Source organism: Podarcis pityusensis (assembly GCF_964106645.2).
Source record: "Podarcis pityusensis genome assembly, chromosome: 4".
Taxonomy (NCBI): Eukaryota; Metazoa; Chordata; class Lepidosauria; order Squamata; family Lacertidae; genus Podarcis; species Podarcis pityusensis.
Window position 1 is genome coordinate 9,779,735 of NC_138027.1, and position 19,038 is coordinate 9,798,772.

The 19,038-nt window shown below is 48.6% G+C and overlaps 1 protein-coding gene across 3 annotated transcripts in view; it reads right to left on the reverse strand.

The window, feature by feature from the left end:
* The window catches only part of GDPD4 (glycerophosphodiester phosphodiesterase domain containing 4), a 51,300-nt gene that overhangs the window by 4,988 nt on the left and 27,274 nt on the right, over positions 1-19,038 (reverse strand). For 2 of the 3 annotated variants that reach the window (XM_081002161.1, XM_081002162.1), the window contains exons 6-14: positions 18,849-18,947; positions 17,981-18,074; positions 13,881-14,030; positions 12,598-12,676; positions 11,445-11,595; positions 7,657-7,881; positions 4,662-4,819; positions 2,172-2,319; positions 933-1,015 (exon numbers count right to left, since the gene is read on the reverse strand). In XM_081002161.1, coding sequence (XP_080858287.1) covers positions 933-1,015; positions 2,172-2,319; positions 4,662-4,819; positions 7,657-7,881; positions 11,445-11,595; positions 12,598-12,676; positions 13,881-14,030; positions 17,981-18,074; positions 18,849-18,947 — 1,187 coding nt within the window. The remainder of the gene's footprint in view (positions 1-932; positions 1,016-2,171; positions 2,320-4,661; positions 4,820-7,656; positions 7,882-11,444; positions 11,596-12,597; positions 12,677-13,880; positions 14,031-17,980; positions 18,075-18,848; positions 18,948-19,038) is intronic. The other variant, XM_081002163.1, reaches the window with a different exon arrangement.

Consider the following 19,038-nt stretch of genomic DNA (forward strand, 5'->3'; position numbering starts at 1 on the left):
CTGTTGGGGCGACTAATTATGTTTCTTATATTCTATAAGGGCAGGAGATCAAGAAAGTGCCGGCCCGGGTGTGAATCATCCCTGAGAATTTTCCTCACTCTCCTGAGGCAACGTTCTTCCGCTATTTCATCCAGCGGATTCACGGGACAGCCCATAATATCTTGTGCTGTATTCACCACCCTCTGTAGGCACTTCCCATCAGCTGATGTCAAACCAGCGTACCACACTGTGATGCAGTAGGAAAGGACACTTTCTATTGTGGACCGGTAGAAGCAGCTCCGTGCCGTGAATTCGGGGGCGACCGAGCCAGCGAGACGCTGAGGCCGCAGGCCGGCTCCTCCCTCCTGTGCGCCTGGGACTGGGCAACCTGGGGGAGGGGGTGCCAGGCGGATCTTTGTACCCCAGCACCGCATATTCTTAAGACAGCACTGTGCCAGCCAGGAGACCGCAGAACCTGCCCCACCCCAAACCCCATAGCAACTTGGGGGGGGGGCTACTGGGATGCCACCGGACCCAGAAGTGAGTTGAGACACTAGCCCCAACCCATTGATGACACAGGACCAGCAGATGTCTCGGGAGGAATTGCAGAATCATAGAATTGTAGAGTTGGAAGGGACCTCTGAGGGTCATCTAGTCCAACCCCCTGCAATGCAGGAATCTCAACTATAGCATCCGGGACTGATGGCCATCCAACCTCTAGAGCAGTGTTTCTCAACCTGTGGGTCCCCAGGTGTTGTTGGACTACAACTCCCATCATTCCTAGCCAGCATGACCAGTGTTCAGGGAAGATGGGAGTTGTAGTCCAACAACATCTGGGGACCCACAGGTTGAGAACCGCTGCTCTTAGAAGCTCCAGCTAAGGTTGGAGGCCTTGAGAAGGACTTGCTCTTGTTGTCACTCTGGGGGTGAATGGGGAGGGGGGAAGTATTTACCAGTGAAAAGCGAATATGAGAAGGATGAAGAGGACCGCCAAGACGTCTGTCGCTATCCACATACTCCGGTACTCGCCGGGTGTCTGTAACAGAACAGGGGACAAACTGGAGTCACACCTCAAGGTGAAACTGCAGAGAGGGGGTGGGACTCTGAAAAGAATGATGAGAAAGAAGAACCTGGACCATTTGACAGTGAAACAGTTCGATGAAAATAGGGACGTCCTATCCGTACCCGCCAACATTTCTCCGGCGAAAATGGGGACGTCCTAAGGAAAAGTGGGGCATTGTGGGATCAAATCAGAAACCGGGACGGCTTCTGTAAATCTGGGCCTGTCTCTGGAAAATAATGGCGCTTGGAATGTCTGGAGATGGGCAGTGAAACCTCACTCAAACCAACTCTCTTATAAATGATAGTCTGCCATAAGTGAACACGTTTTTTAAGTACAGTGGTACTTAAGTACCTTTTAAGTACAGTGGTACCAAGTACCTTGGTTCTCAAACTTAATCCGTTCCGGAAGTCCGTTCCAAAACCAAAGCGTTCCAAAACCAAGGTGCGCTTTCCCATAGAGAGCAATGCAAAACAAATTAATCCGTTCCAGACTTTGAAAAACAACCCCTGAAACAGCAACTTAACATGAATTTTACTACCTAACGAGACCATTGATCCATAAAATGAAAGCAATAATCAATGTGCTGTACTATAAAATAAATAAGACAGTATTGTAGATGATAAAAAATACAATTAATTTTTTTTCTTCCCTGCACTGATGATAGTCATTGTTTGGATGGAGGGCTTTTATCCATTTCTGCAGTCACACATTCTATCAATCAGTAGCTGAACTGGGTTCCACACAGTCACACACAAAAATTAACCAAAAAAGCCTCAAAAACGAAAACGCAAAATAAATAGCAAAAACAAAAGTGCAAACTTAATCTGTTCCCGGAAGTCCATTTGACTTCTGAAATGTTCGAAAACCAAGGTGCAGCTTTTGATTGGTGCAGGCGCCCCGGAAACAATATCCGACAGCCGAGTCAGACGTTCGGCTTCTGACAAACGTTTGAAAAGCGGAACACTTACTTCTGGGTTTTCGGTGTTTGAGAATCAAGGCGTTTGAGTACCAAGGTACCACTGTAAAGGGTAGCCCAAACTTTGTGGCGTACTGGTGTCTCAGTGGCTATCAACCACGACAAGTAGTCGTGGTTCCCTTTCACCAACCGGGAGATGATGTCTCCACTTACCAAGAGGAACAGAGGCCGCTGGAGGTTCCCCAGGGTGTGGACAGCATTGGTGGTGACGGAATCGGCCCCAGAACACCACGCCAGGGAGAACAGCCATGGCTCGCTGACCACCCAGAGGTTGGTTGAGATGTTGGCTTTTGCATATTCCCTGTCAAGTAAGCACAGGGGTTCGTCTTAGACCAGGGAGTTCTTGAGGCCCTGCTTTCAGTGGCTGCAAATTACGGAGCCCACCAGTCACAAAATGGTGATGCTGGGGCAAAGCCAGTGGTGGGCAGAGGCCGAGTTGGGCAGAATTGTTGCAGGTTACAGCAACAGCTAAGGCGACATTTTTTCCACCTTCGGCGCATCAAGCAGTTGGTCCCTTACCTTTCCCGCCCCAAACTGATCCATGCGACGGTCACCTCCAGGCTTGACTACTGTAACTGGCTCTACGTGGGGCTGCCCTTGAAGCTGTCCCAGAAACTCCAGCGGGTGCAGAATGCTGCAGCGGGGCTCCTCACGGGGTCCCTGCCATGGGAGCATATTCACCCAGTGCTTTACTAGTTGCACTGGCTCCCGGTGGGGTATAGGGTCAAGTTCAAGGTGTTGGTTTTGACCTTTAAAGCCCTTCAGGGCCTAGGACCCTCGTACCTACGGGACCGCCCCTCCTGGTATGCCCCACAGAGAGCCTCAAGGTCCATAAATAGCAACACCCTGGTGGTCCCGGGCCCTAAGGAAGTCAGATTAGCCTCAACCAGAGCCAGGGCCTTTTCAACACTGGCTCTGGCCTGGTGGAACGCTCTGCCTCATGAGACCAGGGCTCTGCAGGATCTGATTTCTTTCCGCAGGGCCTGTAAGACAGAGTTGTTCCGCCTGGCCTTTGGCTTAGAATCAATTTGATTCCCTCCCCGCCTTTCTTTTTTCCTTTCTCCTCCTGTGATGAGGCTGAATTTTAATGTTTTAATTGTTTTAATGTTGTATTTTAATCTTGTTTTTTAAGATGTATTTCAATCAACTTGTTTTTATTATTGCTTGTTAGCCACCCTGAGCCCGCTCTTGGCTGGGGAGGGCGGGGTATAAATGAAAAAAATTATTATTATTATTATTATTATTATTATTATTATTATTATTATTAATCAGCTAGTATGGGCCATCATCATTCCCCAGTGCTACCTAAGCCGTCTTTCAGTATTGCTAAATTCTCTGCAGCAGCATCGGCCTTGTGGCAAGGAGTTCCATAGCTCAGCTTCAAGAACAGGCATTTGCCCTGGAGGTATTTTGACTCAGGCTCCCCATTTTAGGCACTTAGAAACTACTCAGTAAACTCTTAATGTGATGAGTGGACTTGATGGAGGGATACCAGTTTCCCAATATGTGGGTTGAAGTCACTCAGCGGGGGTCTTAAATCGCCACTTCCAGCACCCTCCTGCTGCCCCCTTGCCCCTTAGCACCCCTCCAGGCAATCCCACCACCTCCCAGGGGGCGGTACCGCCCCCCTTTGGGAACCACTGATCTGTCGGTTCATAAACGTCTCGCTGAAATTTGCCCAAAACATTCACTGCGGAAATCAAGACTCGGTTTTCCGATCTATTCTCTGAGGGTGGGTGGCAGAGTCAACCAATAATAATAATAATAATAATAATAATAATAATAATAATAATAATTTATTATTTATACCTTGCCCATATGGCTGGGCTTCCCCAGCCACTCTGGGCGGCTTCCAAAAAAATATTAAAATACTGTAATACATCAAACATTAAAAGCTTCCCTGAACAGGGCTGCCTTCAGATGTCTTCTAAAAGTCTGGTAGTTGTTGTTCTCTTTGACATCTGGTGGGAGGGCGTTCCACAGGGAAGGCGCCACTACCGAGTAGGCCCTCTGCCTGGTTCCCTGTAACTTGGCTTCTCGCAGTGAGGGAACCGCCAGAAGGCCCTCGGTGCTGGACCTCAGTGTCCGGGTAGAACGATGGACGTGGAGACGCTCCTTCAGATATACTGGACCAAGGCAGTTTAGGGCTTTAAAGCTCAGCACCAACACTTTGAATTGTGCTCGGAAACGTACTGGGAGCCAATGTAGGTCTTTCAAGACCGGTGTTATGTGGTCTCTGCGGCTGCTCCCAGTCACCCGTCTTGCTGCCACATTCTGGATTAGTTGTAGTTTCCGGGTCACCTTCAAAGGTAGCCCCACGTAGAGTGCATTGCAGTAGTCGAAGCGAGAGATAACCAGAGCATGCACCACTCTGGCGAGACAGTCTGCACACAGGTAGGGTCTCAGCCTGCGTACCAGATGGAGCTGATAAACAGCTGCCCTGGACACAGAATGGACCTGTGCCTCCATAGACAGCTGTGAATCCAAAATGACTCCCAGGCTGCGCACCTGGTCCTTCAGGGGCACAGTTACCCCATTCAGGACCAGGGAATCCTCCACACCTGCCCGTCTCCTGTCCCCCAAAAACAGTACTTCTGTCTTGTCAGGATTCAACCTCAAACTGTTAGCCACCATCCAACCTACCGAATATCTACCCAGCGCAAATCTCTGTAGTCCAAGTTGAGCCTGGAAATGCGAGACATCTGGAGGACCTCGACTGGGTAAGCCACGCCCGAGGTCTGCTGGAATTCAGGAGCTAAGCTCTGGACAATGGATCTATACTTTGGTTCCAGCCATAGGACCTGCAATTGGCAGAAGATGAACAGAAATTATTCCTTCCATCCTCCAGGTACAGATGCAAAGCCAGGTGCTTCTAGAGCCACGGCGGCGCCTTCAACACACAAGAAGAAGGAGGTCAGAAACCAGCGGAGAGGGGGCAATGTTTGCAGAAATATGTTAGCCCAATGTAGAATGAGGAGGGATGGAGAGGGAGGAATGGATTAGAAAGGGAAATCAAATGGAGTATCCTGTTAGGATATAGTTTCATTCCACATTAGAACAAGCATGTGGAGTTGTATGTCTGTTTACTTCCAGCACAGTCTGCTGGGAACTTCCGTTATATATAGCTTTTGCCTATGCTGTTTAAAGGTAAAGGTAAAGGGACCCCTGACCATTAGGTCCAGTCGTGACCGACTCTGGGGTTGCGGCGCTCATCTCGCTCTATAGGCCGAGGGAGCCGGCGTACAGCTTCCGGGTCATGTGGCCAGCAGGACTAAGCCGCTTCTGGCGAACCAGAGAAGCACACGGAAATGCTGTTTACCTTCCCGCCGGAGTGGTACCTATTTATCTACTTACACTTTGACGTGCTTTCGAACTGCTAGGTTGGCAGGAGCAGGGGCTGAGCAATGAGAGCTCACCCCGTCGCAGGGATTTGAACCACCGACCTCCTGATTGGCAAGCCCTAGGCTCTGTGGTTTAACCCACAGCGCCACCCGTGTCCCATGCCTATGCTGTTTACTTGGACACAAATGGAAGCAGACATGTTTTTCTTTTGTCCTGATGCTGAATAAACGCTTGTAAATATTCTTACATATGCCTCTGTTGGCTACTTCCGTTGCAAAGAGTTTTTATCTCTGCTGGCTTGCGTGCTCAGTCTCTAAAGGTCTCTGAGGCTTGAGTCGCAGTTTTTGATGCTGTTCTGAGAATCAGAGTTCGCCCAGCTGCCAGCAGGAGGGCTGGAACCAGCTCCCCGTCTCCCCGGACACATCCCAGCATATCCCACCAAAGGATTTGGCTGGCCGGAACAGTGAGCACTTCACGCTGCAACATTTTGTTGCAGTTGCCGCAGGTTTGTGTTGTTTTATTTTGAATGTTTTCAACCGGGCTAGCTATAAAGCATATTCAGTCAGGCTTACAACAAAACCACTTCCACGATAAACAAGGTGGTGGGGTTGCGGGCGGCACGCCCCTTCCCCACATTCACGGGGGCTGGCTCCAGCCCCGCGATACCTAAGGGAATCCCCGCCCATGTCATACCCCGGGCCAGCCAATCGGCTGGCTCCAGGGGCTGGGCTTCGGCTATTTAAACCTGCTGCAGCCGAGGCTCCTCCTCTTTTCCTCCACTGCTGCAGCTGAACCGGTTTTCCCGCCCATCCCACCCTGTTAGGATAGGTTCTCTGACGTTGCTATGAACTACGGTTGGTCGCCATCAAGGGGCCTGGTAGGAATTTTCCCAAATGGCAGATTGGCTCCAGCCATTTGGTTTTTGCCTACTTCGTAGCAAACCGTCACAACTCTTTGGTATTGGCAGTTAGGCATTGGTAGGGGTAATGTCCTATTGTTATGCAAATGAAGCGGGGAAGGAGCGCCATCACCTTCCCCCAAGCAAGGGTAGTCCGGTAAAGGATTCCGGGGGGCGTGGCCTTGTCCTAAGCCTAGGGAGGTGTGGGCCCACGGCACGCCCCTACGCGGTGACGCCTGGGGGAGGTCCTAGTTGATGTGCCTCAGCAGGACTCCTCCCTCTGGTGATTAACCCTTCCGGCCTCTAGCCGGTTAGTAGTTAGGACCAATGCCTAAGCCAATACCACTCAATTCCTGTAATCAGTAAAGTTGTGGCCTAATTTGACCCATTAACCTGAATTCTTGTGCCCTGTGTCTTTATTTAATCGGGGGGAGGCGGGAACTCGCCACGCAACAAAGAAAACCGTTTACTTTCTAAATGAATGAGGACAAAATTAACAGAGGAGAACTGCTTCTGTTGCCAGAGGCAATGTGCCTTTGAATGGATGTTGCTGGGAATCACAAGGTTTTTTTTTGGGGGGGGAGAGCTGCTGCACTCAGGGTCTGCTTCTGGGCTTCCTATCTGCAACCAGTGGGCCTCTGCGAAAACAAGCTGCTTTTGCAAAGCAACGTCCACAAACAAGGTGCGTTTCTGTTCCACTACCTGGCTGGAGAACAACATCGTCAAATTCGGAGAAGCGCAAATTTCAAAGGGTGAACCCGTTCAGGTTTGCACGTTGTTTTGGAGTGTGCAAATGAATTTACCATATTTTTCGCTCTATAAGACGCACCAGGCTACAAGATGCACCCGGTTTTTGGAGGAGGAAAACAAGAAAAAAAATATTCTGAATCTCAGAAGCCAGAAGAGCAAGAGAGATCGCTGCGTAGTGAAAGCAGCAATCCCTCTTGCTGTTCTGGCTTCTGGGATAGCTGCGCAGCCTGCATTCGCGTCATAAGACGCACACACATTTCCCCTTACTTTTTAGGGGGGGGAAAGTGAGTCTTATAGAGCAAAAAATACAGTAATTTTGCTTTCATCCCTAATGCCCAGAAACCACCCCCCTTATCTCAGGAGGTACGGATCGCAGCAAAGTCTCTGATGGAGATCTAGCTGGAGGACATGTTCAGATCAGAATACAGACATAGAAAGCTGCGGCCAATCAGTGTGGACAATACTGAGCTTGATGGACCAATGGCCTGACTTCATATAGGCAAGCTTCCTGTAGGTGGTGTTTTTTTTAATCCCCATCAGTGATTTGATACCTGTTGGGTCAGGATCTGGCCCACACGCAACATACTTGGGGGGAAATTCAAGTTGGATAAAGAGGGGCAGGGTTTCGGAGGAGGGGACGTCTCTTACCAAGTGAGATTTGTTCCCCATTTCGTTTTTGAGGACCTCCACGGTTCTGTCGATCCAGGTGTCCCTGTAAGGGTGATGCACTGGAGGGTGCTGAAGATCAAAGAGGACCAGTTTGTCCTCCTGATAAGCAAGTTTCAAGAGATCGCTGAGCTTGTAGACTCTCTGTTTTCTTGCCAGTTTTTCATCCTCAGGCGAGAGCGGGGGCATTTCGAAGAATGGCCTCTTCTGCAAAGGAATTAGGGGGGAAAGAAGCTGTACCTTGTTGAAGGTGCTGGGAATTGTAGCTCTGTGAGAGGTAAACTACAGTTCCCAGAATTCCTTTGTGAGGAGAGACATGGCCATTTTATTTATTAAGGATAAGAATAAGAATACACTGCCAATCTGGCTGGGTTTCCCCAGCCGCTCTGGGCATCTTACAGCATATATAAAACATAGTAAAACATCAAAGATTAGAAACTTTCTGATAAAGGGTTGCTTTCAGATGTCTTCTAAAAGTTGTGCGGCTCTTTATCTCCTTGACATCTAATGGGAGGGCGCCACTACCGAGAAGGCCCTCTACCTGGTTCCCTGTAACTTTGCTTTTCGCAATGAGGGAACCACTAGAAGGCCCTCAGAGGAGGACCTCAGCATCAATGAGGGATGGTATAAATGTTCTTTAAATGTGTGGCATCAACGTGACTGAATATAGACTAGTAGCCTGTTCACACTATGCTATACTTTGTACATTGGAAGTTGAACGGAATCCGTTCCAGAAGTCCAAAGCACAGCTTCTGATTGGCTGCAGAAAGCTTCTGCAGCCAATCGGAAGCTGTGGAAGCCCCGTCGGACATTTGTGTTCCAAAGAAGGTTTGCAAACTGGAACACTCACTTCCGGTTTTCGATCTTTGGGAGCCAACGTCCGAGTACCTCTCGTCTTTGGCAATCACTCATAGCCAAGTAAGATTGTCTTCCATAAACACGGTTTTAACAATGAGTCCGTAAGTGACTGTGGAGGCCAATTCTGGATCCACACGTCCTTCCACAGTGGGGACATTGGTTTCCGGGCGGGAGTTGATCACGGTGTGGATTTGCCAAGCGTGTCTTCCTCTTAGCACATTTCTCCCTTACGTCCTGAGTTCGAGTGTCTTCAAAGCCCATGACACCTTTGGTAAAGGCTGTTCTCCAACTGGAGCACTCGCAGGCCAGTGTTTCCCAGTTGTCAGTGTTTATACTACATTTTTTTAGATTTGCCTAGAGAGAGTCTTTAAACCTCTAGTAGCTTTGGCAGCTGAGGATCAGATGCAGGTGGGGAGGCAGCCCAGGCAAGTGAGCAAGCAGGCAGGGAGGTGGCCTCCGTGAGCAGAGGGGCAGCCCAGGTGAGTAGGAACAGAAAAGCAGGGCAGATCAGCGACTGTCCTGCTCTGCTGCCACTGCCACTGCCCATCTAACACCAATGAAACTGTCAGGGGCAGATCAACTATGGAACTAACAAAACTTTGGCTCCGGGGCCCCGAATCACAGAGGGGCCCCAGAAGTGTCCTAAGTCCACATTTCTTTATTTTTGTGTGTGTGTCTAAAGATAAAGGGACCCCCCAGACAATTAAGTCCAGTCGCGAACGACTCTGGGGTTGAGGCACTCATCTCGCTTTAAAGGCTGAAGGAGCCGGCATTTGTCCGCTTCCGCAGACAGTTTTTCTGGGTCATGTGGCCAGCACCAGAGCAGCCGCACGGAAATGCTGTTTACCTTCCCGCCAGAGCGGTACCTATTTATCTACTTGCACTGGCATGTTTTCGAACTGCTAGGTTGGCAGGAGCTGGGACCGAGCAACAGGAGCTCACCCTGTCACGGGGATTCGAACTGCTGGCCTTTCGATCGGCAAGCCCAAGAGGCACAGTGGTTTAACCCACAGCGCCACCAGTGTCCCTGCTTTTTGTGTCTAGTAGACCCAATTTGTGTTGCACGACTCGAAAACTATAAGGCATAGGAAATTTTTATTCACGCAAGTGACTTTGACATATGAGGCTATCCAGTGCAGCCATTTTAATCAAAATCTAAGATGTAGTAGAATCATAGAATCATAGAATCATAGAGTTGGAAGAGACCACAAGGGCCATCGAGTCCAACCCCCTGCCAAGCAGGAAACACCATCAGAGCACTCCTGACATATGGTTGTCAAGCCTCTGCTTAAAGACCTCCAAAGAAGGAGACTCCACCACACTCCTTGGCAGCAAATCCCACTGTCGAACAGCTCTTACTGTCAGGAAGTTCTTCCTAATGTTTAGGTGGAATCTTCTTTCTTGTAGTTTGGATCCATTGCTCCGTGTCCGCTTCTCTGGAGCAGCAGAAAACAACCTTTCTCCCTCCTCTATATGACATCCTTTTATATATTTGAACATGGCTATCATCTCACCCCTTAACCTCCTCTTCTCCAGGCTAAACATGCCCAGCTCCCTTAGCCGTTCCTCATAAGGCATCGTTTCCAGGCCTTTGACCATTTTGGTTGCCCTCCTCTGGACACGTTCCAGTTTGTCAGTGTCCTTCTTGAACTGTGGTGCCCGGAACTGGAGTAGTTAATTTAAAAAATATTTAATTGTGGTACTCTGTCGTAGAACAACAAAGAAGGGTAGGACTCGAACCAATGGCTTCAAGTTACAAGAAAGAGATTCCGACACAATACCAGGAAGAACTTTCTGATGGTAAGAGCTGTTCGACAGTGGAACAGACTCCCCTGGGAAGTGGTGGACTCTCCTTCCTGGGAGGTTTTTAAGCAGAGGTTGGGTGGCCATCTGTCCTGGATGCTTTAGCTGAGATTCCTGCATTGCAGGGGGTTGGACTAGATGACCCTTGGGTCCCTTCCAGCTCTACAATTCTATGGTTCTATGACTTCTCACTCCTGTGGTGTCCAACCTGCGTCTGTAACATCAGTATAGCTTTGCAGTCTGTGCTGAAAGTTTACACCTTCCTGTAATGATTCTGTGATGTACTAGTAACCCAGTCAGATGAATAGGGTAAATAATAATACAGTCATACCTTGGGTTACAGGCGCTTTGGGTTGCGCAATTTTGGATTTGCGCACCTCACCGAACCCGGAAGTACCAGAATGGGTTACTTTTGGGTTTCGGCGCTTGCGCATGCGCAGAAGCGCTAAATCATGCTTTGTGCATGCACAGAAGCGCTGAATCGCAACCCGCGCATGCGCAGACGCAGCGCTGCGGGTTGCAAACGTGCTTCCTGCACGTATCACGTTCGCAACACGAGTGTCCACTGTAGTAATAATAATAATAATAATAATAATAATAATAATAATAGTAAAATCATTGGTTACCCAGACCTCATTGCTGTTTTAAGAAGAGACGCCCATAACAGTTCAAACTTCAGGGCCCCCAAAATGGAAACTGTTGTGGCTTAAGGAGGTCTATGGTTGTCTGGGTGAGTTGTAAGTCTGGGGGACCTCAGAGCAGAGAGAGGGAGTTTGGGTGAGCTGTAAGAGGAATGGCTTGGAAAGGCATACAGGAGAGTTGGTGAAGTCCAAGGGGAATGGGGGTTTGGTGAGGGAGGGAGGGGCTGGGGAGAAGAGTGAATATGGGCGGCAACGTGGGTAAGATGTATGGCGAATGGAGGGTCATTTGGGTGAGCTCTAAGGCGGACAGTGGTAGTTTGGGTGAGGCAGACCACGCAGAGGCCCGGGCTGTAGTTGCAAACATGGGCAAACCTGCTCTTGGAGGGCTATTCCGCTGCTCAGCTCCCCAGAAGCCAACTTGGGAGATGTGATGGGCTGAGTTCCATTTCAAGTCCCGTTCAAACATACCTCAAAGAACCAATTTCCAGAATTCAGCTTCTCCAGTTCGCTCCAGGGGAAGTAGTCAGCAAGCGCCTTCGCCCACGTGCGATTGACAGCCTCAATGTTGGTGGTCCTTTCTAACGTCTTGTCGTGCATGAGGAAGGGGACGCCGTCCAAGCTGTTCAAAACAGAAAAGCAATTTCGCGCGTCACGCTTGGGGTCTTAGGTAGGCCGTTCGCCAGGTTGCCTGAGAACAGCTGAGATGTGTCACATATTCTCTATGGTTCCAGTTTTCAGGGGATAGTGGGAAACCATAGTGATTTATTTGGACGGCTACTAACAACCATGGCTTTGTTCTGGCTCCACTGTCAGAGGAATTATGCCTCTGAATAGCAGTCTCTGCGAATCTCAGGTGGGCAGAGTCCTGTTGAGCTCATGCCCTGCTTGTGGGCTTCTCACACGCCCAGTGAGAGGTAAAGGTAAGATAGGTAAAAGATCCCTGGACGGTTCAGTCAAGGGCAACTATGGGGTTGCGGCACTCATCTTGCTTTCAGGCCGAGGGAGCCGGCGTTTGTCCATAGACATGTGGCCAGCAGGACTAAACTGCTTCTGGTGCAACGGGACACCGTGATGGAAACCAGAGTGCATGGAAACGGAATGTACCTTCCCGCTCGAGTGGTACCTATTTATCTACTTGCACTGGCGTGCTTTCGAACTGCTTGGTTGGCAGGAGCTGGGACAGAGCAACGGGAGCTCACCCCGTCACGGGGATTCGAACCGCCGGCCTGAAACCATTGATATTTGAGGGAGCAGGCTAGCGGGCGGGGCCCATGACTTACATCATAGGAGCCTACACTGTTGCTGTACGTAGCTTTAATTTATTTGTTTTTTTATCTTATATTTTGGAAATGTACATCCCGTTTTTTCCCCTTTAATTTTTTTGGGGGCCCCAAGAGAGTGGGGCCCTAAGCTATAGCTTGTTTAGCTTCAACGTAAATCCGGCACTGGCCCCTGGCCTGATCTAGCAGGTTCTTAAAGCAGCACCAAGACGCCAGCGACAGTTTGTGAGTTGAAAGGGATGGTTTAAACACAGCAGGCAGTAATGATCCCTTAAGACAGCAGAGCACGTATGGGAAAAAAAGATTGACCCCATCTGGGAAGCTGTGCTCCAGAAGCTCACCTAATTTTGACATCCGTCTCAAAGCCGATAGCACCGTAAGTGGCAGTTTTTCTGAACGACATCTCTGTATTTTCGGGAGCTACCTGTTATAAAAATGAGAGAGGAAGACATGACGGATGGGCAAACAGCCCCAATCCCTGTTTTGCAACCTCCTTGAGCATTTCTTGGAAAGGAACTCTGAGAATGCTTTTTTAAATTATTGGTAAATAATTTTTATTTGATTTTACAAGTGTAACATTTTAACAGTATCAAATACATGCTCAGATTTAGAGATTCCTTTGAATCTCTAGACATCCCTCCATCCTCTCCACGGGTCCTATTGTCATGTTTTCCAACTGCATATTATTTCCCCATCAATATTTTAATATCTCTCCATATTATCCAACGCATTTGTTACATTTACAAGTGTTGTTAAAATCCTGCTAATGTTTCCATCTGCTTACAGTGGTCTCTTAAATAAATTACAAATCTTTCCCATCCTTCCTTGAAATGAATTCTGATGAGGTTTCTGACTGGCCTGGATAGAGCTATGGGATTGCATGGAGAAACAAGACAACTGCACACTTGTAAAATTCACTTCTTCTTTTTGCCCCTGGCCTTGTCCACTCGTGGCATGTGGCCCCTGGAAAGCTAACCTGAATTAAATGTGGCCCTTGAACTGAAAAAGTTCCCCCACCCAGGCACTGTGCAAATATTCGCCACGACGGTCTTGTGTATTGTGTAACGGCACACATGTTGACTGTCGTCCAAAGTCCCTAATTGAGTATGACCAACAGAAACGTCCAGTATACCTGAAGGAGCGTCTCCACCCCCCCCCCATCATAGCCCGGACACTGAGATCCAGCGCCGAGGGCCTTCTGGCGGTTCCCTCATTATGAGAAGTGAGGTTACAGGGAACCAGACAGAGGGCCTTCTCGGTAGTGGCACCCGCCCGGTGGAATGTCCTCCCACCAGATGTCAAAGAGAAAAATAACTACCAAACTTTTAGGGAAGATTTTAACGTTTAATAGGTTATTGTATTTTAGTGTTTTATTGGAAGCCGCCCAGAGTGGCTGGGGAAACCCAGCCAGATGGGCGGGGTATAAATAATATAGTAGTAGTAGTAGTAGTAGTAGTAGTAGTAGTAGTAGTAGTAAATGGTGGCAAAGGAGCTCTTCATCAGGTGAGAAAAATGGTTTGGATTTCTATAAAGGTTAAAAACAAACCAACTATCCGAAAGAGGAGGAAGCGTAATGGCGTCAGGTTATTCTGAAGTTCCCCCCCCCCCCGCCTTCCAACTCAACCTACCATTGGTGCTCCTCTGTGGCCAATCAGGTGCGGCTTGGGACCCAGCGCCCCCTTCTCCATAATACAGGGAGAATGGAACCCCAGGGGTATGAAGAGAAGGCAGAGGAGGATGGGCAAGTAGGGGGAAATAATCAATACCTGCAGAACTGAACGAAACAAGAATAGTCATGGTCTTTGCTATGCTGAATGGGAAGGGGGACAAGTCCAAGTAGGAATGAATAAGTATTTGCTGGTCTGGGTCATGTCATGTTTCTCACCCACAAGTCCATTTTCCTTTCTTTGCCCTAATATGCAATTAAATAAAAATAAAAATAAGCCAGCATGAAACCCCACATTTCTAAACCATTTTCTCTCGAAATACAGGTTCCTTCCAGTAGCACTTTGTTGTTGTTTAGTCGTGTCCGACTCTTCGTGACCCCCTGGACCAGAGCACGCCAGGCACTCCTGTCTTCCACTGCCTCCCGCAGTTTGGTCAAACTCATGCCGGTAGCTTCGAGGACACTGTCCAACCATCTCGTCCTCTGTCGTCCCCTTCTCCTTGTGCCCTCCATCTTTCCCAACACCAGGGTCTTTTCCAGGGAGTCTTCTCTTCTCATGAGGTGGCCAAAGTATTGGAGCCTCAGCTTCAGGATCTGTCCTTCCAGTGAACACTCAGGGCTGATTTCCTTCAGAATGGAGAGGTTTGATCTTCTTGCAGTCCATGGGACTCTCAAGAGTCTCCTCCAGCACCATAATTCAAAAGCATCCATTCTTCGGCGATCAGCCTTCTTTATGGTCCAGCTCTCACTTCCATACATCACTACTGGGAAAACCATAGCTTTAACTATACGGACCGAGACCAACTAAGTTTGTTATTGGTATGAGCAGTAGCACACACGAAAGCTCATACCAATAACAAAATTAGTTGGTCTCTAAGGTGCCACTGGAAGGAATTTTTATTATTACTATTTTATTTTGTTTCGACTATGGCAGACTAACATGGTGGCTACCTACCTGTAACTAGAAATACAGGTTGTTAGTGGATTCTCTCTCAAAACACACAGTTTGAAACTTAATACCTTTCTGACGGGTCCCATTTCGAAGTACTCTTGCAGCCCACTTGCTATGAAAAGTCGGACCCCCGGCTCTAGAGGGTGGTCCCTCGGCACTGTGGGGGCGACTTTGTGGGGCTAGTCTGCATGATGCCTGAGTCCCTGAGGTCCTGAAGCGTTAAAATCTAATGGAGGATTCCATCCTTCAACTAGTCAGGCATCATTTGCGTAACAAAAGAAGCAGAACGGCCATCATTTGCGTAACAAAAGAAGCAGTGGGGCCCTTCAGGGCAAATAATAATAATAATAATATTTTTTTTGTATACCCCTCCCTTCCCGGCTCAGAAAACCGGGCTCAAGGCAGCTAACAACAGTTTTAAAACACTTAATTGGTACAACAAAAAACCAGCATAAAATACTGTATAAAACATGAATAACAATAAATTCAGAATTCAAAAATCAATTTAGGGGAAATCCATCCAATAAACATTAGATGATCACCAGGGCTAGCTGGCTAAATTAGTCCTATTTGGGCCAGCGAGGAGACCAGGGGAGAATTAGCTGTGGGATCCCAGAGCCGGTAATCTTCATAAAAAGGGGAGGGGGAGGGAAGGAAGATGAATAAAAGATCAGGCTAAGTTCAAATTGAAAGCCAGGCGGAATAGCTCTGTCTTACAGGCCCTGCTGAAGGAGGTTAAATCCTGCAGGGCCCTGGTCTCATGGGACAGAGCATTCCACGAGGTCGGAGCCATCACTGAGGAGGCCCTGGCCATAGTGGAGGATACTCTGACTTCCTTAGGGCCAGGGACCTCTAAACTATGATTAATCATGGACCTTAAGGTCCTTTATGGGGCATACTGGGAGAGGCGGTCCCGTAAATACGAGGGCCCTAAGCCATAAAGGGCTTTAAAGGTCAAAACCAGCACCTTAAACCTGACCCGATACTCCACCGGGAGCAAGTGCAACTGGTATAGCACTGGGTGAATATGCTCCCATGGCAGGGACCCCGTGAGGAATCTTTCCCCCTCCTCACCCGGCTGGTATCTAGAGGGACAGTTGCCCAAGCAGTTGTGTGTGAGCTGAGAGCAGAAAACAGGCTGCAGGCAGAAGCCAGAGTGTGAGAGCCATGCTTGACTGGGAGTGGCCACCAAGACCATATAACACCAGTCCTGAAAGACCTACATTGGCTCCCAGTACGTTTCCAAGCACAATTCAAAGTGTTGGTGCTGACCTTGAAAGCCCCTAAACGGTCTCAGCCCAGTATACCTGAAGGTGTGTATCCAGCCCCATCGTTAGGCCCAGACACTGAGGTCCAGCTCGAAGGGCTTTCTGGTGGTTCCCTCTCTGCAAGAAGCAAAGCTACAGGGAACCAGGCAGAGGCTTTCTCGGTGGTGGCCCCACCCTGTGGAACGCCCTCCCTTCAGATGTCAAAGAGATAAACAACTACCTGACATTCAGAAGACATCTTAAGGCAGCCATGTTCAGGGAAGTTTTTATTGTTTTATGTTTTATCATGTTATTAATATTCTGTTGGGAGCTGCCCAGGTGGGTGGGGTATAAATTAAGGTTACCAGACGTCCCCGTTTCCCGGGGACAGTCCCCGGATTTACAAATCAATCCCCATACAAAATCCATTGAAGTTGAACAGTGTCCCCAGATTTATTGAAAAAAATCTGGTAACCTTAGTATAAAATTATTATTATTATTATTATTATTATTATTATTATTATTATTATTAGATTTCTGCTCAATTCCTAGGCTATGAGTATGGGAGAAGCCATTCCTTTTGGGGAGTTAATGCTGTGAACCCTTCCATATTAGGCTCGGGTTGTATATACCGTATTTTTTGCTCTATAAGACGCACCAGACCATAAGACGCACCTAGATTTCGGAAGAGGAAAACACGAAAAAAATATATTCCCACTGTGATCCCACTGGCTGTCCTGGCTTATGGGATAGCCGTGCGTAGCCTCTTCTGGGCAGGGGATGAAGGCTCCCCTTGCCCGGGAGAGGCTGCACACGGCCAAGCAAGAAGCTAGGACAGCCAGCGGGATCGCAGCACTGTGATCCCACTGGCTGTCCTGGCTTATGGGATAGCCACGCACTGTGCTCCGGAGGCTTCGGGCGGCTATCCCTGAAGCCAGGAGAGCAAGAGGGGTTGGTGCACACTGACCCCTCTTGCTCTCCTGGCTTCAGGGATAACCTCCCGCTGCGCTCCGGAGGTTCCGCGTTGCTTTCACTGAAGCCATGGAGCCTGCATTCGCTCCATAAGACACACTGTAATGGCTTGGCTCTCCCACAGAAGTGAGACACCGGCAGTAATTATCTCAGGTTTATTGCTCAAACACATAAATCACTCCGGAGCTCCTTCACTCCATGTCTGACTCCAAGTCTGCAGTTGCCAAGTCTAAACTCCGCCCCTTCCTCTTCTTCCAACAGGGGGAAAAACCCTTTTGCTTCCACTCTTTATCCCTCCTCTCACTGACCTTTTCGCGCCTTCGAGTTTTTGGGCTAGCTATTCCTGGCCTCTCTCCATCTGTTTCTGAGCTAAGGTTGGTATTTTGTGGATCTTTGCTATCTGCTGCCTGCTCTCTGTTCTCTGAAGTTATGCCACTAGGCTGCCCCTCCTCTCTCTCACATTCCAGCTCACATTCCAGTGTCCTTATCTCTCTTTGCCTGCTTTCATTCCCAGCCTCTGTCAGCTCCAGAATGAAGCTGACACGAACACACATTTCCCCTTACTTCTTAGGAGGGGAAAAGTACGTCTTATAGAGAGAAAAATACGGTATGTGTAAATAAACCATACATCTTAAAGACACCACAGTTTCCACTGTCTCCCATTCCAAGGAAACCAAACTTTTGGTAAGTACCTGGAACCCCTCGGATCTTGCGCCACTTGGAGACTGGGGAGGAGGGTCATGCAACAAAACTTTGTGGTTGTGGGGGGCCCATCAGCAGACCCATGCCAAGGACCCAGCCGAAGTCAGACACCTTCCCCCAGGAGCAAGAGCCCCAGCCCCTATCTGCAAAGAGATGTTCATCATAGTAACCAGAGCTCATTGTACCTTTGTTGTCTGTCCAGAAGAAATGAAGAGCCACTGGCCACGCCAGGAGGACCATGATGAATACGGCAACCATGTGGAGGAAGGGAGCTGTGACCTGTTGGGAAGACAAAGTGTCCCCATGAGATGCTTGGGACAGAGACATCACCTTGCCAGCAAAGGTCCGTATAGTTAAAGCTATGGTTTTCCCAGTAGTGATGTATGGAAGTGAGAGCTGGGTAATAAAGAAGGCTGATCGCCGAAGAATTGATGCTTTTGAATTCTGGTGCTGGAGGAGACTCTTGAGAGTCCCATGGACTGCAAGAAGATCCAACCTATCCATTCTGAAGGAAACCAGCCCTGAGTGCTCACTGGAAGGACAGATCCTGAAGCTGAGACTCCAATACTTTGGGCACCTCATGAGAAGAGAAGACTCCCTGGAAAAGACCCTGATGTTGGGAAAGATGGAGGGCACAAGGAGAAGGGGACGACAGAGGACGAGGTGGTTGGACAGTGTTTTCGAAGCTATCAACATGAGTTTGACCAAACTGCGGGAGGCAGTGGAAGACAGGAGTGCCTGGCGTGCTCTGGTCCATGGGATCAGAAAGAGTCGGACACTACTAAACAACAAATTGACACATAACTCTTTAAAAACACACACACAAAAATGGAAAACTAGCGAGGTCCCAGCTAAAGAAGAATGGCAACTTAAGCCGACAGAATATACGCAAGTCACGGACTTAACATATAGAATAAGAGGACAAGGAGAACATACGTTTAGAGAAGACTGGGAAAGGTTTATTGAATATACAGGAAATAATGGTGTACAGCTGAAAACGCTGGCAGCATGAAGATAAAGCAGCATTCAGATAAAGCCTAGCGGTTTTCTCACCTGAAAGGACAGGTAGAAGGTGCTCCACTGCGCAGTCCAGAGAAGCGTTACCATGGCAAAGGCACAGCAGGAGCAACCCAGGGCCAACACTGTCGCGATCTAAGGGAATCAAACATTAAAAACAATTTCTCCCCCCCCCCTTTTTTTAAAAATATACTAAAATATATAATATAAATTTATAATATAAAAA